The sequence below is a fragment of the Zea mays genome, chromosome 2 (genome assembly GCF_902167145.1).
Source record: "Zea mays cultivar B73 chromosome 2, Zm-B73-REFERENCE-NAM-5.0, whole genome shotgun sequence".
NCBI classification, from domain to species: domain Eukaryota; kingdom Viridiplantae; phylum Streptophyta; class Magnoliopsida; order Poales; family Poaceae; genus Zea; species Zea mays.
Window position 1 is genome coordinate 207,896,687 of NC_050097.1, and position 19,624 is coordinate 207,916,310.

The following is a 19,624-nucleotide window of genomic DNA, read 5'->3' on the forward strand; positions in this document are numbered from 1 at the left end:
TAAAGCCATTCCCGGAAACGTTGTTTGGTATAGCTCATGGAAAAAAATAGCCAAGCCTAGAAGCTGGTGGGGAAAAGCCCTACCAAAGGAGCATTAAGGGCCTGTTTGGTTCGTGGCTAACTGCGCCACACTTTAACTAAGGTTAGTCGTTCGAATTGAAGAACTAACCTTATACAGAAAAGTTAGGCAAAATGTGGCAAATTAGGTAGCGAACCAAACAGGCCCTAGGTATCTAACCTATAGCTATTGTCTTTGGTGCCGAAATGGTGCCAAATCTAGGTTCTAAACCAGAGCTAGCAACTCAAAGAATGCAAAATACATGCCAAGCCCAAGTGGATAAATGACATGAAACATTGAAACGGAGGTCAATTCAAGGTGTACAAACTACTGCTACAGTGCTCTATTGGGCCAGCACGTTTTTCCTGCGGCGTGCCCCTCTACTCCAGGCCGGCCCCAGAAAAGCCCGAACAGCCTTCGTCTATGCCGTTGCGTTGCATACGTACGGCCGACGACCACGGCCGTCCCGGGGGTTTTCGTTGCGAGCGCGCTACTGCGGCGCGGCGCTGTCAGCCTGTCACCCACCCACTCCCCGAGTCCCCGGCCCCGGCCGTGACCGTGAGGGTAGCCTACTGGCTACTGTTCCGGAGTGGCCGCATTACCCTCTTCCCATCCCTCCCTCCTCCTACAAAAAGGAGACGATGTGTCCGTGGCCAGTGGCCATCACCAGTTTACCGCTCCACTCCCCAGTCCCCACTACCGCCGCCACCCCCAGAACACAAACCCCGCGCCCGGCCGTAGGGGATAGAGAGCGGAAGGAAGGAGGCGAACAAGAGCAACCCACCGGCGGGGATGCAGATCTTCGTGAACGCAATTACGGGGACCATCACGCTGGATGCCAAGAGCAGCGACACCATCGCCAACATCAAGGCCGTGGTCCAAGACAGGGAAGGTAACTAGCAGCAGCAGCCCCTCACTTATCCGCGTCTCCTATCCACTGCTTCAAAGTCGAAAGCTTGCTCCTTTTTCTGTGGTCTCGATGTGTTCTTGTATCCAGTTACTTGATCATGCATCGATGTGCGCGTCAGCATGCATGTAATTGGGTTGATCGCGCCTTCCTCCCATCTCTCTTCGGTGTTCCATGCGTGTGAAATTGATGTGCCATCCATATCGCCGAGTCCGATCCTGATGGCTTTGGGTTCTAAGACAGCACTTTGATGTTTCCATCTGGTTTGATTAAACTAAAAAACCAAAACTTTCTTTTTGATCCGGTTAAGCACAGGGTTTGGTTATACGTACTTGCTTTATTACTTTACTACTAATCTTTGTGCTTCTTGAGATTGGGGTTAAAAGCCGGGGATGGCATGATGGATTCTTGGCAACTCCACAGCTCATTTGAACTGATCAGACCCCCTGTTTCCCAACTCGGATTTTAATCTATGTAGCGAACTAACCGGCCATGAAAACTGTTGCTTAACCAATTTATTTTCAGGCATCCCGCTGGACTGGCAGCGGCTCATCTTCGCAGGGATGCAGCTGGAGGATGACCGCACCCTGGCCGACTACTGCATCCAGAAGGAGTCCACGCTGCACCTGCTGCCCCGCCTCCGCGGCGGCGGCAGGGGTGGCTACCCGCTCACCAGCGTCCCGTAGGACCTCATCAACCTTGCCCGCAAGCACAACACAACGAGAGCAAGATGATCTGCCGCAAGTTCGTATCGAGTCTCTAATTCTCCTGGCTCTATTGATCTCTTATGAAAATGATATGATTTGGTACAGTATGTGTTGTGTGGTGCGTTGTCTTGTTTAAGATCCGGGTAAGTGGTAACTGAACGTCGCCCAAGAGGTCGCTCTCTGTTTTCGTGTATATGGTCGTTGACTGCCCCCAAACGAAGTACATGTAATGAGATTGATGCAGTTACATGTATGATTGTATGATATGATGAGTGCAAGATGGATCTCAATACATGCGCTTTGATTCCGGCCTATTTGTTTCTGTTAGATTGTCGATCTCATTATGCAACCGCGCCTTGTTTGTATAGTTGTTGTCGAATCTAGTGACAGATCATAAGATATGCACAGCTGCCTCTAGTTAAACACAGCAAATTTATCTACCCACTGTTTTATTACAATTTATACATGTTTCTTCATTTTACTAAGTTTTGTGCTGTTTACTCTGGCGTTATTATGGCTATGTTTTCATCAGAATTAAGGGTGTGTGCCTTTTCAGTCTCTATCTTTAGCTTAAGGCCCCGTTTAGTTAGAGGGACTAATCTTTAGTCTCTGGTTTTTAGTCCTGTTTAGTCTCTATTTTGCCAAACGGAAGGACTAAAGTAGAGACTAATTGATTTTAGTCTCTAGTCCCTCACATAAATGTTAAAAAGGACTAAAGGGCAACATTTACTCCAGTTACTCTTGCTAAAAAACTGGTGTCAAACAAAAAAAAGGGCATTTTGGTCTTTATGTGTTGTATTTAATGTATTTATAATCTGTTTAGTTCCTACAACCAAACAGAACCAAACAGGGTAGTGACTAAAATTTAGTCCTTGAACTAAACTTTAGTCTTAGGACTAATGAAACCAAACGGGGCCTAAAACAACAGGGTAATTCGTTTTACCCTCTTGTTGATGAGCCCGGGGTGCACTTCGTTTTACAGCCCAGCCAAGAGTCATCAGTACTCGGTATGTCGCGCGCGTTCGACGACTACTATATCGAGGACTGTCGCGTCATCTTGGCGCTAGAGGTGACGCAGGGGAGGACCGACAACAATGACCAGTTCGTCATCCTCGCCACCGTTGGGTAGCTTTTATGCCGACTTGCCTTTAATTCTCTTCGCAAACACACACTTGTCTTTTTGTTTAAGCAAAAGTGTATGGTGGTACGTGTCTGATGACTAATGATGTACGAGGAAATTTCTTCCGGTATGTGTGGAACGTGCTCTCCAATAATAGACCATGCAAATCGTAACATATATCGAAGTCTGCATGATACCGATGGTTGCAATGTAGTGGTGAAACAGATAAATTATAAATAACAAAATTTATGTATGGCCATAATCACAAATTGGTTATGAAACATTTTCTCATAAGATATAACACACATTTTGTATATAAGTTATTGTAGTATACTGGTATTATATATTCCCGTTGCAACGCACGGGCATTCAGCTAGTACAAGTATATGTATGTGTAAGTATATGTATGTGTGTCCGTATATGTATGCTTATGTATGATTTGTTGTATTCCTAAACCGTAAGTTGCAGGGATGTTTTAAACCCAGTGCGCCGGATGAAAACAAGGACAAGAATGGATTAACTCGTTTGTCTCTCTTCTATCCCAGTTTTCCTCTTACCTCCTACATTTTCAGAATATTCTCAACAACGGGGTAATTACCGTATAGTAACTCTATCGTCCTATCTATACCAAACATTCTACCATCCTTAGAGATATTCATGTGGGGTCGCCCTTGCCTGATCGGTGGTGGGCCCTCAGTGTTAGGCCTAAGGAGTTCGTCTCTGAGGACGCTTCTTTCGCGACGACAAAGCCGCGAAGTCATCTGCTCTCCTGCTAGGAATTAGCACGAGGTCTTCACGTGCTAGCGCAGGTTCATTCGTGGACGCCTCCGCCAATGGCCTTCGCTTGCTGATGCGCACTCGTTTACTCGCGTCCTCGCTATAGGCCTTCGCTTCTTCTCAAGGTGGTCTAACTGAACTACTGAAGGGGCTCTGGTTCGGGGTGGCTGAGCCCCCCGCATTTGTCTTCGCTTCTCCTAGTCGATTATCTTGCATTAGAAATCTTGGTGATTGATGAGTACGAGAGGTGGTCGAAGGATGATTCTGTCTTCGCCCTAACAGTTGGTAAGAGGGACCTTGAGGAAGAAGTAGATGGCCGGCTATGCCGGAGAGGAGAATGAACTACCAACTCAAAATTCTATAAACCTTTACTTCGTGAGAGGCGGAGGGTACTGGGAGCGGTGGTCGTGATCTCAATCCTTCCCGTCGTTCAATGTTGTTACAATTTGGTATCGGAAGTCACCGACCATATGAAGTCGCCGAAGTACGTGTTGCGCACGTAGTACAAGACCCGAGTTCAACAACACGTCTCCATGGGAAGAACTTGGCGGATTTGGTTGCCCTTCTTCAATCGATGTAATTGCAAAAATGACTCCATCAAGTAAGCATCGGAGGAGAATATAACCATGGTGCGTGATCTATCTACTTGGAGACCACAAATGGATATTGAGGTCAGATCCATCCATGAGGATATGTGGGCGATTATCGGAGAAAGTGGATAATCTGGTGGCCTTTCGTGAAGCATTCCAACCTGCCCTCAAGGTATTTGATCAGTTGACTAAAGACTCGACGCCACCTATTAGGGTGCCTCTAGAATCATTTATTCAGCATTCGCACTCGAGGCATTCTGGAATCCGCAATTTCGAATCTCACCAGAGTGAGGGACTAGAGATAGTTACTACCCTAGTTCCACCTCCGGCCATAGGTGTAAGGAAAATGGACCCCGAGCCATTTGGCTTAATGAGTTTTGGTGTTTGATGATTAACACAATCTGTGGACTAATATGTTTGCTAGTATTTATAATTGTAGTTCACAGGATGCGAAGAGGATTGAACTTAGTGAAAGTCGCCTAGAGGGGGTGAATAGGCAAATATGAAATTTATAAACTTTAAGCACAACTACAAGCTGGGGTTAGCGTTAGAAACAAAGTCGAGTCCGAAAGAGAGGGCGAAAACAAATCAACCAAAGAAATAGAGCGGATGATGCAGTGATTTGTTTTACCGAGGTTTGGTTCTTGCAAACCTACTCCCCGTTGAGGTGGTCACAAAGACCGAGTCTCTTTCAACCCTTTCCCTCTCTCAAACGGTCACCTAGACCGAGTGAGCTTTTCTCCTCAATCAAATGGGTCACTTAGACCCCACAAGGACCACCACAACTTGGTGTCTCTTGCTTTGATTACAAAGGTGTTAAGAACAAGAATGGGGAAAGAAGAAAAGCGATCCAAGTGACAAGAACTCAAATGAACACAAAAATATCTCTCTCACTAGCCACTAAGTGTTTGGAGTGATTTCGGACTTGGGAGAGGATTTGATCTTTTGTTCGTGTCTTGGAGTGAAGTCTAGAGTTCTTGTATTGAATGCAATGGCTGAAAACTTGGATGCCTTGAAGTGGTGGTGGTTGGGGGTATTTATAGCCCCAACCACCAAACCAACCATTGGGGTTGGGCTGCTGTCGATGGGCGCACCAGACAGTTCGATGCGCCATCGGACACTGTCCGGTGCGCCAGCCACATCACCCAATCGTTAGGGTTCGACCGTTGGAGCTCTGACAGCTTGGGCCACCGGACAGTCACTGTTCACTGTCTGGTGCGCCTTCTGGTGCTGCCTGACTCTGCGCGTACTGTTCGCTCTGTCAGCCGACCGTTGGAGTCGACCGTTGCGCTGGCGACCGTTGCTCCGCTTGGCACACCAGACAGTCCGATGAATTATAGCGGAGAGTCGCCTCAGAAACCCGAAGGTGAGGAGTTCAGCCTGTACGGCCCTGGTGCACCGGACACTGTCCGGTGGCACACCGGACAGTCCGGTGCGCTAGACCAGGGTTCTCTTTGGTTTCTTTTGCTCCTTTCTTTATGAACCCAAACTTGTACCTTTTTATTGGTTTGTGTTGAACCTTTGGCACCTGTAGAACTTATAATCTAGAGCAAACTAGTTAGTCCGATTATTTGTGTTGGGCAATTCAACCACCAAAATCATTTAGGAAAAGGTTTGACCCTATTTCCCTTTCAATCTCCCCCTTTTTGGTGATTGATGCCAACAAAAACCAAAGCAAATATATAAGTGCATAATTGAACTAGTTTGCATAAGGTAAGTGCAAAGGTTACCTGGAATTAAACCAATTTATACTTTTATAAGATATGCATGGATTGCTTTCTTCCTTTTAACATTTTGGACCACGCTTGCACCACTTGTTTTATTTTTGCAAACTCTTTTGGAGAATCTTTTAAAAGTCCATTTGCAAATTGTCTAAGATATATGAATAAGATTTTGAGAAGCATTTTCAAGATTTGAAATTTTCTCCCCCTGTTTCAAATGCTTTTTCTTTGACTAAACAAAACTCCCCCTTAATGAAATTCTCCTCTTAGCGTTCAAGAGGGTTTTACCAATTGAAAGATGATCAAATATTTTAGATATCAATTTTTTGAAAAACTCCTCCTTAAAATATAGATACCAATTGAGATAGAATTTATTAGAGGAATAACTAATTTGAAAGATACCAATTGAAAAACATTAAAAAAACTTTGTTTCGAAATTTTTTGAAATTGGCGTGGTGGTGCGGTCCTTTTGCTTTGGGCTAATACTCTCTCCCCCTTTGGCATGAATCACCAAAAATGGAGTCTTTAATGGTATGAGTAATAAGAGTGAAGATTATACCAAAGTTGGAGAGCTATGCGGAGTGACGACGAAGGGTAAATGACACCGATAGAGTGGAGTGGAAGCCTTGTCTTCGCCGAAGACTTCATTTCCCTTTCAATCTATGACTTAGCAAAAGAATTTTCTTGAAAACACATTAGTCATAGCACATGAAAGATAAATGATCAAAGGTATATAAATGAGCTATGTGAGCATAGTATCAATCAAAATTCCTAGAATCAAGAATATTTAGCTCATTCCTAAGTTTGGTAAAGGTTTTCTCATCTAATGGTTTGGTAAAGATATCGGCTAATTGTTCTTTGGTGCTAACATAAGCAATCTCGATATCCCCCTTTGTTGGTGATCCCTCAAAAAGTGATACCGAATGGCTATGTGCTTAGTGCGACTGTGCTCAACGGGATTATCCGCCATGCGGATTGCACTCTCATTATCACATAGGAGAGGGACTTTGGTTAATTTGTAGCCATAGTCCCTAAGGGTTTGCCTCATCCAAAGCAATTGTGCGCAACAATGGCCTACGACAATGTACTCGGCTTCGGCGGTAGAAAGAGCTACTGAGTTTTGTTTCTTTGAAGCCCAAGACACCAGGGATCTTCCTAAGAACTGACAAGTCTCTGATGTGCTCTTTCTATCAATTTTACACCCTGCCCAATCAGCATCTGAATAACCTATTAAATCAAATGTGGATCCCTTGGGGTACCAAAGACCAAACTTGGGTGTATGAACTAAATATCTCAAGATTCTTTTCACGGCCCTAAGGTGAACTTCCTTAGGATCGGCTTGGAATCTTGCACACATGCATACGGAAAGCATAATATCCGGTCAAGATGCACATAAATAGAGTAAAGATCCTATCATCGACCGGTACACCTTTTGATCTACGGATTTACCTCCCGTGTCGAGGTCGAGATGCCCATTGGTTCCCATGGGTGTCTTGGTGGGCTTGACATCCTTCATTCCAAACTTGGTGAGTATGTCTTGAATGTACTTAGTTTGGCTGATGAAGGTGCCCTCTTGGAGTTGCTTCACTTAAAATCCTAAGAAATACTTAAACTCTCCCATCATAGACATCTCGAATTTTTGAATCATAATCCTACTAAACTCTTCACAAGTAGATTTGTTAGTAGACCCAAATATGATATCATCAACATAAATTTGGGATACAAACAAATCATTTGCAATGAAGACAACGAACTCCGCTTTGCCCGACCCCAGGGCTCGGACTCGGGCTCAGCCCCGGAAGACGACGAACTCCGCTTCGCCCAACCCTAGGGCTCGGACTCGGGCTCAGCCCCGAAAGACAACGAACTCCGCTTCGCCCGACCCCAGGGCTCGGACTCAGCCCTGGCCTCAGCCGACGGTCTCCGCCTCGCTCGACCCAGGGGCTCGGACACGACCTCGGCCTCGGAAGACAGACTCGACCTCGACCTCGGAGGAGCCTCCACCTCGCCCAACCCAGGGCTCGGACCGACCACGTCACAGGAGGCGCCATCATTACCCTACTCCAAGCTGACTCAGGCTACGGGGAACAAGACCGGCGTCCCATCTGGCTCGCTCCGCCAGGCAAGTAATGATGGCGCCCGCACGCTCTATGACGACGGCGGCTCTCAGCCCCCTTATGAAAGCAAGAGGACGTCAGCAAGCACCTGACAGCCCCGACAGCTGTCCTTCCGCCAGGCTCCGGCGCTCCTCCGACGGCCATGACACCACACGAACCGGGTGCCAAAACCTCTCCGGCTGCCACGATGGCATGTACTTAGGGCACTAGCTCTCCTCCGCTAGACACGTTAGCACACTGCTACACCCCCATTGTACACCTGGATCCTTTCCTTACTCCTATAAAAGGAAGGTCCAGGGCCCTCTTACAGAGGGTTGGCCGCGCGGGGAAGGACGGGACGGCGCTCGCGCAAGGCCGCTCGCTCCCTCCCGCGTGGACGCTTGTAACCCCCTACTGCAAGCACACCCGACCTGGGCGCGGGACAAACACGAAGGCCGCGGGTTTCACCTCTCACGCCTGTCTCCCTCTGGCTTCTTCCCCCCTTCGCGCTCCGTCTAGCGCCGACCCATCTGGGTTGGGGCACGTGGCGACAATTTACTCGTCGGCCCAGGGACCCCCGGGTTTGAAACGCCGACAGTTGGCACGCCAGGTAGGGGCCTGCTGCGTGTTGACGAACAGCTTCCCGTCAAGCTCCAGATGGGCAATCTCCAGCAACCTTTCCGGCCCGGGACGGTGCTCCGTTTTGGGAGTCTTGAGTTCATGTCCCTCGACGGCAGCTACGACATGGTACTCCTTCCCCCGCCGCGCGATAGCGACAATGGCGGACGACAGCCCGCCCGCCGGCGGCGGAATCAACGACGTCTTCCCCACGTTGTGGAAGAACAACATTCGGGCTTGTCCCATCCCCTCCCCCGCCGACGGAGGAGGAGGCGAGGCAACCAAGGCCAAGCAGGAGGCGGCACCTCGTCGGCTGTCGAGCGAGTCGACGGCGCCGGCGCCCCAACGGGGGGTACGTCGGGCATCGACCTCACGTCTGAGACGAAGACGAGCGCCGTCTCCCCGCAACACGCCAACCCCAAGCAAACGGACGACGCCGGCACGCTCGCGAAGGACTTGCTGGGCGTCACCCTCGTACCTGAGACGACGGTGCAGTCAGCCCCTGACGTGACTCCATCACCGCCCGTCGACCAAGAGGTACCGACCGATTCCCATCTCGCACCTTTTGGATTCAGCCTCGACCCACCAAGCGACTTCGCTTCGGTGGACGCTCTCATAGAGGCGAGTCCAAACCCTCTGGGGTATCGTATGCGGTCACCCTGGGACCGGCTGACGGCCGTCTCGACCTACGGGCCCTCGGGGTCCGAGGAAGATGACGAGCCCGACTTCTGTTGGGATTTCTCCGGACTTGGTAACCCCAGTGCCATGCGGGACTTCATGACCGCATGCGACTATTGCCTCTCCGACTGTTCCGACGGTAGCCGCAGCCTCGGCGACGAGGACTGCGACCCAAGTCGTGAATGTTTCCACGTCGATCTAGGGGGTCCCGACGAAGGCAACCATCTTGGTATGCCGGAGAACGGTGATCTCCCTAGGCCTGTGCCTCGCGTTGACATCCTTCGGGAGCTAGCTGTGGTCCCTGTCCCAGCGGGGGGTCATGACCCACAGCTCGAGCAAATCCGCGAGATGCAGGCCAGGCTCGACGAGGGAGCAGGAACACTTGAGCCGATCCGCCGGGACATCGGGCAGGAATGGGCAGGCCAACCTCCGGCCGGAGAAGTGCGTCATCTCCCCCAGGGCTTCCAGCACCGCATCGTCGACGATGTCAGGGTAAGGCCGCCACCGACTTCCAGTGGAGTCGGCCAGAACCTGGCTGCAGCGGCAATACTTCTCCGCGCGATGCCGGAGCCATCAACCACCAAGGGGCGGCGTATCCAGGGAGAGCTCAAGAATCTCCTGGAGGACGCCGCGGTCCGACGGGCCGAAAGCTCCGCCTCCCGAAGGCAGGGGTGCCCCTCGGAACATCGCGCTGCGACTTCCCGATTCATGCGGGAAGCCTCGGTCCACACCGGGCGCACGCGCAACACAGCGCCTGCGGCCCCGGGTCGCCTCGGCAACGAGCACCATCACCGCAACCGTCGGGCCCACCTCGACAAGAGGGTGCGCTGAGGCTACCACCCCAGGCGTGGGGGACGCTACGACAGCGGGGAGGATTGGAGTCCCTCACCCGAACCACTCGGTCCGCAGGCTTTCAGCCGCGCCATACGACGAGCGCCGTTCCCGACCCAGTTCCGAACCTCGACTACTATCACAAAGTACTCGGGGGAGACGAGACCGGAACTATGGCTCGCGGACTATCGGCTGGCCTGCCACCTGGGTGGAACGTACGATGATAACCTCATCATCCGCAACCTCCCCCTGTTCCACTCCGACGCCGCTCGCGCCTGGCTGGAGCACCTGCCTCCGGGGCAGATCTCCAACTGGGACGACCTGGTCCAGGCCTTCGCCGGCAATTTCCAGGGCACACACGTGCGCCCTGGAAACTCCTAGGATCTCCGAAGCTGCCGCCAGCAGCCGGGAGTGTCTCTCCGGGACTACATCCGACGATTCTCGAAGCAGCACACCGAGCTGCCCAACATCTCCGATTCAGATGTCATCGGCGTGTTCCTCGCCGGCACCACCTGCCGCGACCTGGTGAGCAAGCTGGGTCGCAAGACCCCCACCAGGGTGAGCGAGCTGATGGACATCGCCACCAAGTTCGCCTCTGGCCAGGAGGCGGTTGAGGCCATCTTCCGGAAGGACAAGCAGCCCCAGGGCCGCCCACCGGAAGATGTCCCCGAGGCGTCAACTCAGCGCGGTGCCAAGAAGAAGTCGCAAGCGAAACGCGACGCCGCCGATGCGGACCTTGTCGCCGCCGCCGAGTACAAGAACCCTCGGAAACCTCCCGGAGGTGCCAACCTCTTCGACAAGATGCTCAAGGAGCCGTGCCCCTATCATCAGGGGCCCGTCAAGCACACCCTTGAGGAGTGCGCCATGCTTCGGCGTCACTTTCACAAGGCCGGGCCACCCGCGGAGGGTGGCAGGGCTCGCGACGATGATAAGAAGGAAGATCACAAGGCAGGAGAGTTCCCCGAGGTCCACGACTGCTACATGATCTATGGTGGGCGAGTGGCGAACGCCTCGGCTCGGCACCGCAAGCAAGAGCGTCGGGAGGTCTGCTCGGTAAAGGTGGCGGCGCCAGTCTACCTAGACTGGTCCGATAAGCCCATCACCTTCGACCAAGGCGACCATCCCGACCGCGTGCCGAGCCCGGGGAAATACCCGCTCGTTGTCGACCCCGTCATCGGCAACGTCAGGCTCACCAAGGTCCTCATGGACGGAGGCAGCGGCCTCAACATCATCTACGCCGAGACCCTCGGGCTCCTGCGTGTCGATCTGTCCTCGGTCCGGGTAGGCGCTGTGCCTTTTCACGGGATCATCCCCGGGAAACGCGTCCAGCCCCTCGGACAATTCGATCTACCCGTCTGCTTTGGGATGCCCTCCAACTTCCGAAGGGAGACCCTCATGTTCGAGGTGGTCGGGTTCCGAGGAACCTACCACGCAGTACTGGGGAGGCCCTGCTACGCCAAGTTCATGGCCGTCCCCAACTACACCTACCTCAAGCTCAAGGTGCCAGGCCCCAACGGGGTCATCACCGTCGGCACCACGTACCGACACGCGTACGAATGCGACGTGGAGTGCGTGGAGTACGCCGAGGCCCTCGCCGAATCCGAGGCCCTCATCGCCGACCTGGAGAGCCTCTCTAAGGAGGCGCCAGACGTGAAGCGCCACGCCGGCAACTTCGAGCTAGCGGAGACGGTTAAATCTGTCCCTCTCGACCCCAGCAACGACGCCTCCAAGCAAATCTGGATCGGCTCCGAGCTCGATCCCAAATAGGAAGCAGTGCTTGTCGACTTTCTCCGTGCGAACGCCGATGTTTTCGCGTGGAGTCCCTCAGACATGCCCGACATACCGAGGGATGTCGCCGAGCACTCGCTGGATATCCGAGCTGGAGCGCGACCCGTGAAGCAGCCTCTGCGCCGATTCGACGAAGAGAAGCGCAGAGCCATAGGCGAGGAGATCCACAAGCTAATGGCGGCAGGGTTCATCAAAGAGGTATTCCATCCCGAATGGCTTGCCAACCCTGTGCTTGTGAGAAAGAAAGGAGGGAAATGGCGGATGTGTGTAGACTACACTGGTCTAAACAAAGCATGTCCGAAAGTTCCCTACCCTCTGCCTCGCATCGACCAAATCGTGGATTCCACTGCTGGGTGCGAAACCCTGTCTTTCCTCGATGCCTACTCAGGGTATCACCAAATTAGGATGAAAGAGTCCGACCAGCTCGCGACTTCTTTCATCACACCTTTCGGCATGTACTGCTATGTTACCATGCCGTTCGGTTTGAGGAATGCGGGTGCGACATACCAAAGGTGTATGAACCACGTGTTCGGCGAACACATTGGCCGAACGGTCGAGGCCTACGTCGATGACATCGTAGTCAAGACGAGGAAAGCCTCCGACCTCCTTTCCGACCTCGAAGCGACATTCCGATGTCTCAAGGCGAAAGGCGTGAAGCTCAATCCCGAGAAGTGTGTCTTCGGGGTTCCCCAAGGCATGCTCTTGGGGTTCATCGTCTCCGAGCGGGGCATCAAGGCCAACCCGGAGAACATCGCGGCCATCACCAGCATGGGGCCCATCAAGGACTTGAAAGGCGTACAGAGAGTCACGGGATGCCTTGCGGCTCTGAGCCATTTCATCTCGCGCCTCGGCGAAAGAGGCCTGCCTCTGTACCGCCTCTTAAGGAAGACCGAGTGCTTCACTTGGACCCCTGAGGCCGAGGAAGCCCTCGGGAACCTGAAGGCGCTCCTCACGAACGCGCCCATCTTGGTATCCCCCGCTGCCGGAGAAGCCCTCTTAATCTACATCGCCGCGACCACTCAGGTGGTTAGCGCCGCGATCGTAGTTGAGAGACGAGAAGAGGGGCATGCATTGCCCGTCCAGAGGCCAGTCTACTTCATCAGCGAGGTACTGTCCGAGACCAAGATCCGCTACCCACAAATTCAAAAGCTGCTGTACGCGGTGATCCTGACGCGGCGGAAGTTGCGACACTACTTCGAGTCTCATCCGGTAACTGTGGTGTCATCCTTCCCCCTGGGGGAGATCATCCAGTGCCGAGAGGCCTCGGGTAGAATTGCAAAGTGGGCGGTGGAAATCATGGGCGAGACGATCTCGTTCGCCCCTCGGAAGGCCATCAAGTCCCAGGTCTTGGCAGACTTTGTGGCTGAATGGGTCGACACCCAGCTCCCGACAGCTCCGATCCAACCGGAACTCTAGACCATGTTCTTCGATGGGTCGCTGATGAAGACAGGAGCGGGCGCAGGCCTGCTCTTCATCTTGCCCCTCGGGGAGCACCTATGCTACGTGCTACGCCTCCATTTCCCGGCATCCAACAATGTGGCCGAGTACGAGGCTCTGGTCAACAGGTTGCGCATCGCCATCGAGCTAGGGGTCCGACGCCTCGACGCTCGCGGTGACTCGCAGCTCGTCATCGACCAAGTCATGAAGAACTCCCACTACCGCGACCCGAAGATGGAAGCCTACTGCGATGAGGTTCGGCGCCTGGAAGACAAGTTCTACGGGCTCGAGCTCAACCACGTCGCCCGGCGCTACAACGAGACTGCGGATGAGCTGGCTAAATAGCCTCGGGGCGAACAGCGGTTCCCCCGGACGTCTTCTCCCAAGACCTGCATCAACCCTCCGTCAAGATCGACGACACGCCCGAGCCCGAGAAGGCCTCGGCCCAGCCCGAGGCACCCTCGGCTCGGCCCGAGGCACCCTCGGCCCCCGAGGGTGAGGCACTACGCATCGAGGAGGAGCGGAGCGGGGTCACGCCTAATCGAAACTAGCAGACCCCGTACCTGCAATATCTCCACCGAGGAGAGCTACCCCTCGACCGAGCCGAAAAACGGCGGTTGGCGCGGCGCGCCAAGTCGTTTGTCTTGCTGGGAGACGGGAAGGAGCTCTACCACCGCAGCCCCTCAGGCATCCTCCAGCGATGCATTTCCATAGCCGAAGGCCAGGAGCTCCTACAAGAGATACACTCAGGGGCTTGCGGCCATCACGCAGCACCCCGAGCCCTTGTTGGAAACGCCTTCCGACAAGGTTTCTACTGGCCGACGGTGGTGGCCGATGCCACTAGAATTGTCCGCACCTGCGAAGGGTGTCAGTTCTACGCAAGGCAGACCAACCTGCTCGCTCAGGCCCTGCAGACCATACCCATCACCTGGCCGTTTGCTGTGTGGGGTCTGGACCTAGTCGGCCCCTTGCAGAAGGCACCCGGGGGCTACACGCACCTGTTGGTCGCCATCGACAAATTCTCCAAGTGGATCGAGGTCCGGCCCCTAAACAGCATCAGGTCCGAACAGGCGGTGGCGTTCTTCACCAACATCATCCATCGCTTCGGGGTCCCGAACTCCATCATCACCGACAACGGCACCCAGTTCACCGGCAGAAAGTTCCTGGACTTCTGCGAGGATCATCACATCTAGGTGGACTAGGCCGCCGTGGCTCACCCCATGACGAATGGGCAAGTAGAGCGTGCCAACGACATGATCCTGCAAGGACTCAAGCCGCGGATCTACAATGACCTCAACAAGTTCGGCAAGCGATGGATGAAGGAACTCCCCTCGGTGGTCTGGAGTCTGAGGACAACTCCGAGCCGAGCCACGGGCTTCACACCGTTCTTTCTAGTCTATGGGGCCGAGGCCATCTTGCCCATAGACTTAGAATACGGTTCCCCGAGGACGAGGGCCTACGCCGACCAAAGCAATCAAGCTAATCGAGAAGACTCACTGGACCAGCTGGAAGTAGGGATGAAAGTGGTAATCCAAACTGTTAGAACAAATTTAATATTTTAAAATAGATACGTATAAAATTTGATGTTGATCTTTTCTTATTTTATCAAGCACATTAGTACAAATATGAATAAAACATTACATAAATTGTTTTATGTATTATTTGCTCCCTACAACACAAAACGTTGAAAAAATTACCGAATTTGTCTCCGAATCCATACCGAAGTTTATAACTATTATTTGAGAAAATATAGGATGAATTTGATATTTACCTTTTATGAATCTTAACAAGCTAGATGTTAAAAACAAGAATACAAATTTGTATTGTATATTCTATATCCTATTTATTCGCAATCAAAGAAAAATGACCAAAAAACTGATTACCGAATAAATATCGTTTCCGACCGTTTTCATCCCTAGCTGGAAGAGGCTCGGGACATGGCCTTACTACACTCGGCGCGGTACCAGCAGTCCCTGCGACGCTACCACGCCCGAGGGGTTCGGTCCCAAGACCTCTAGGTGGGCGACCTGGTTCTTCGGCTGCGACAAGACGCCCGAGGGCGGCACAAGCTCATGCCTCCCTGGGAAGGGCCGTTCGTCGTCGCCAAGGTTCTGAAGCCCGGAACGTACAAGCTGGCCAACAGTCAAGGCGAGGTCTACAGCAACGCTTGGAACATCCGACAGCTACGTCGCTTCTACCCTTAAGATGCTTTCAAGTTATTCGTACGCCTCGTCCACACACAAAGTCTAGTCATCAAGGAAGGGTCAGCCTTGCCTCGGCAAAGCCCGACCCTCCCTCGGGGGCTAAAAAGGGGGAACCCCCTCTGCGCCAAAATTTTCAATCGAAAAGGCTTCGGCGTTCCCCGGCTATATCAGTAGCAGGACCCCAAGAAGCGAACGCGCGCACATGTAAGTGGCAAGGCTGACTGAGCCGAGGGACTCCTACGCCTCTGGGATACGGATACCTCACTCGTCACCTACCATGAAAAATGACTCCTACTTGGGCAAGCCACCCTGCTACTGACGAACGGGGCCAGACACGCAAAATGGAAGGAAAAGGAGCACGACTTTATACTACGATAATAAAGTGTTCGGGCCTCAGCGGCCGCAAAAGACACACGTGCATTCAAGGAAAACTGCTCCGGCAGAGTTAGGCGTTGCCCGGAGAAGGAGCCGCGCCCTCGGCTTCGTCCCCGCCTTCGGCAAAGTCCACCCCGGCCTCGGACGATGGTGCAGGCGGGAGGATCTCTGCCTCGAAGGTGGTTGCCAGCACCGCGCTCGGGCCCGCGGCGGCCGCGTCGAGCCTCTAGACTTCAGCCAGGGCGGCTTCATCTTCGTCAGGGAGGCAATACCCCTCGCTGGCCCGCTCCAGATCCACGACGTAGTGGGAAGCAAGCACGGCGAAGGCCCGCCTAACGCCATGATGTAGCGCCTCGCGGAGTCTGCCGCGCACATGGTCACCCAAGGCCTGCAGGCGACTTTGAGGGGAGCTTCATGAGGGGACGTCGCCGAAGCCAAAGACCCGGTAGAAGTCCGAGATGGCCTCGGACATGGCCGCGTGGTCGGCCTCCCTCTGCTCGGCCGCCTGGGCAAGAGCCCTGGTGGACTCATCAAGGGCAGACTCGAGCTCTGCAAACAGCCAGAGCGCAAGGCCTCAAACATAAGTGGAGGAAACGAGCTGAAACGAAAACCGAAAACAGCCAGGACATACCTCCGGCTCGGGCACGCTGCTCCAAGGATGCGGCTTGGGCTACGACTAGGTCTGTTGCAAAGGCTCCGGCTCGGCTTTCGGCCTCGGCGGTCCGGCCCTGAGATTGATCCCGCTCATCGGCGACCTGGTCAAACTCCGACTGCCGTCGCAGCACCTCTGCGCGTGCCGCTGCCGCCTCTGCTCTCAGATCGGCGCAGAGCAACCGATGGTCCGCCACCTCGGCGCCCTGCTGGGAGAGGCGCGCGGTAGCCCTGGCAAGCGAGGTCCTCAGGGATCGCAGCGAGCCCCAGACATCGACCTCGCGGCGGATGAACGACGACTTGGCGGCACTCAGATCCGTCAGATCCCGAGGGAAGGAAGCGGGGCGTCACAAAGGACGCCTTGATCAAAAGGGGGTATGCCTGAAATCATTACCTGGAGGATCTTGGGGACGTCCCTGCAAAAGACCTCCAAGGATGACCGAAGCGACCCCACCGTTGCCTCGGTGCACTCGCGGAGCTCGTCCCAAGACTGCTCCTCCCGCTCATCGTCAAGAACGAAGAAGGGATCCGAAGCCTCACGGGTTCGGAACCGGAGCAACTAGCGCCGCCCCTTGGAGCTCTGTCGCGCAGGGACAAGGCTGCCGCTCGGCGGGATGGGTCGCATTTCCACGCCCCCTTCTCCGAGGCACCAAGAGGCGACGCCTCGGCCATCTCAGCGTCAGCGGCGACAGGTCGCTCCACGACCAGGACGGCAGCGGCTTCGGCAGAAGCTGGCGCTAGCGCCGGCGGCATGTCTGGTGGGCCCGAGGCCACGTCCGCGCCAGCCGCCTCCCCCAGCGCGACAGACACCTCGACAGAAGAGCCGGCCTCGGGAACTCGCGACACGGCAACTAGTGCCGCCTGAGCCCCCCGCTGTGGGGCGTCTTGCAAGAAGGTCAGCTGAACGGCGAGGCCCGGCATGGCACCGGCTGCGGAAGCCGACGCCGTCTTGAGGACTTTCCGGGGAGCCAGATCGGTCAGGCCATGGCTCCGCTTGCTGAGGAGGAAAGGAAAGTCGCGATCGGGACATACAAATGAGGAGCCAGGACGAAGACGTTCTAAGGTACTTACCCGCTCCGGGCCATGATCAACCGTGCATGTGGGGAGGTCTCTCGGATCTCGACCCCCGAAGGTACCGCCGAGGTCCGCCTCGCCGCTAGCTTCGGTACCATCCTCGCCTTGGGCACCTTGGACGCCCGGGAGACGGACTGCCAAGGCGCTGCCACGGCGACCTGAGGGTCGCTCTCCTGCGCTGCCAGCATGGGCGATAGTTTTCGGGGAACAGGCACCTCGGCCTGACTCCCCGGGGTCACCTCAACTTCCCCAGCCGAGGGGTCGAGTACCCCCTTGGTCTGCCCCCGCTCTTCAGGCCGGGACCTCGGCGTCCCGACCCCGGGAACTGACGGCGCCAGCCCGCACGGGGGCTGGCTTGACGACTCCTGGCCTAGCCTCAAACCCGGGCTGAGGCCAAGGCGGGCAGCCATGTCGTCATCCTCGTCATCATCTTCATCATCGTCGTCGTCGTCAGGCGTTTCCGGCGACGGCTCCCTCAGGAGTCTATCCCTCTCCTGCCGACGACGGAGCTTTTCCAAGGCGTCTCGGGCCCGCGTCCGCTCACGGGCCCGAGCCTTCTTCGCATCCTTTTTCTTCTTCTTCTCCTCCGCGGCAACCCGCCGCGCTGCTCGGTCCACCGTGTCCTCCGGGACCCATGGCAGGGAAGGCTTGTGACACCCTACCTCCTGGAGACAGATGAAAAGTCTCGGCCGTAAGGACCAAGGGCAATCCGACGCAAGGAGAAAGAAGGAGCGGACACTCACCAGGGACACACACCCACGGTCGGGACGCATCAAGGGCTGAGAGAGGGCGCTGGCGTCTGGTTTTCCCAACGCGACGGCCACCCGTCCGTGGAGAACGTCGACGGGAAGGGGATCCGAGGACATCCGCGAGCCCTCAAGTCAGCCTCTGGCGTCATCTCCCAAAGCGGCAACTGCCGCTCCGCCAAGGAAAGCACCCTCCGGCGATGAATGGCGGCAATCACTCCCGCAGCGGTGAGCCCTCCTTTCCGCAACACCTCCAGGGCCTTGAGAAGGGGCTCGAGATTCTTCTGTCTGTCGTGCGGGGTCCCGTAGCGCCAAGCATCGGCGGCGACGGTGACCACTCGCTGAGAAAACGACGGGAGCCTCCCGTCGTCATTCCGGAGATAGAATCACCGGCGCCGCCACCCTTTATTCGAGGACGCAAGGACGGCGGGAATATACTGCGACGCCCGTGCCTGCCTAAGCTGGAGGATGCAGCCACCGGCCTGCACTGCCGTGCGGACCCTTCTCTCCCCCGTCGGCGAAGCAAAAAGCTCCGCGGAGAAGAAATGAGTCCACAGGTCCCAGTGGGGGTGGATCCCCAAGTATCCTTCGCAAACCGCTGCGAAGATGGCGGCTTGCGAGATGGAGTTGGGGCTGAGGTTGTGCAGCTCCACCCCGTAGTTATGCAGAATCGCCCGCATGAAGCGGCTTGCCGGCACTCCGAATCCCCGCTCGTGGAAGGAGACGAAGCTCACGACGTACCCCGACGGCGGGGACGGGGCGGCTCCGCTCGGGGGGGGGGGATCCACTCCGGCTGCCTCTCATCAGAGAGAGGGCAAAGTAAACCCTCAGCAACGAGGTCCTCCAGGTCATCCGCCGTGACTGTGGAGAAAGGCCATGGGTCGCGCCGCGGAATGATGGTCACCCGGTCGGCCATCACCAAGCAGAGGAGGTGGCGGCGGAAAGGACTGGGTGGGCGGATTCTTTTTCTCTGGCTAATCCCTTAGGTCGCAAAAACTTAAGAAGGAGGCGAGTAGCAGAGCAAAGAAACGTCACCAGACTCTCCCCCGAGTATATAAAGACCCCGACGAGACCCGTTCAACGCGTCGCCGGAACCCGCCGCGGGATTCAAAACTCAAAGCGAAACGACCGTTCCTTGAACGGCTGCCCCGCGAACCACTCGCCCCGTCGCATTAACTCCGCGGCGGGACAGGCGGCGCCTTTGGCAGGAGAAGCGAGCGACCGCTTCGCCTTCGCCATAATGACCA

General features: G+C 54.9%; 1 protein-coding gene across 1 annotated transcript; it reads left to right on the forward strand.

Annotated features, from left to right (window-relative positions):
• Positions 1–525: 525 nt before the first annotated feature.
• Positions 526–1,993, forward strand: LOC103647693 (ubiquitin). Its single transcript, XM_020549379.3, has 2 exons — positions 526–949; positions 1,490–1,993. Exons 1-2 carry the CDS (start codon positions 850–852, stop codon positions 1,648–1,650), a joined length of 261 nt encoding a protein of 86 aa, XP_020404968.1. The 5' UTR covers positions 526–849; the 3' UTR covers positions 1,651–1,993.
• The last annotated feature ends 17,631 nt before the right edge of the window (positions 1,994–19,624 follow it).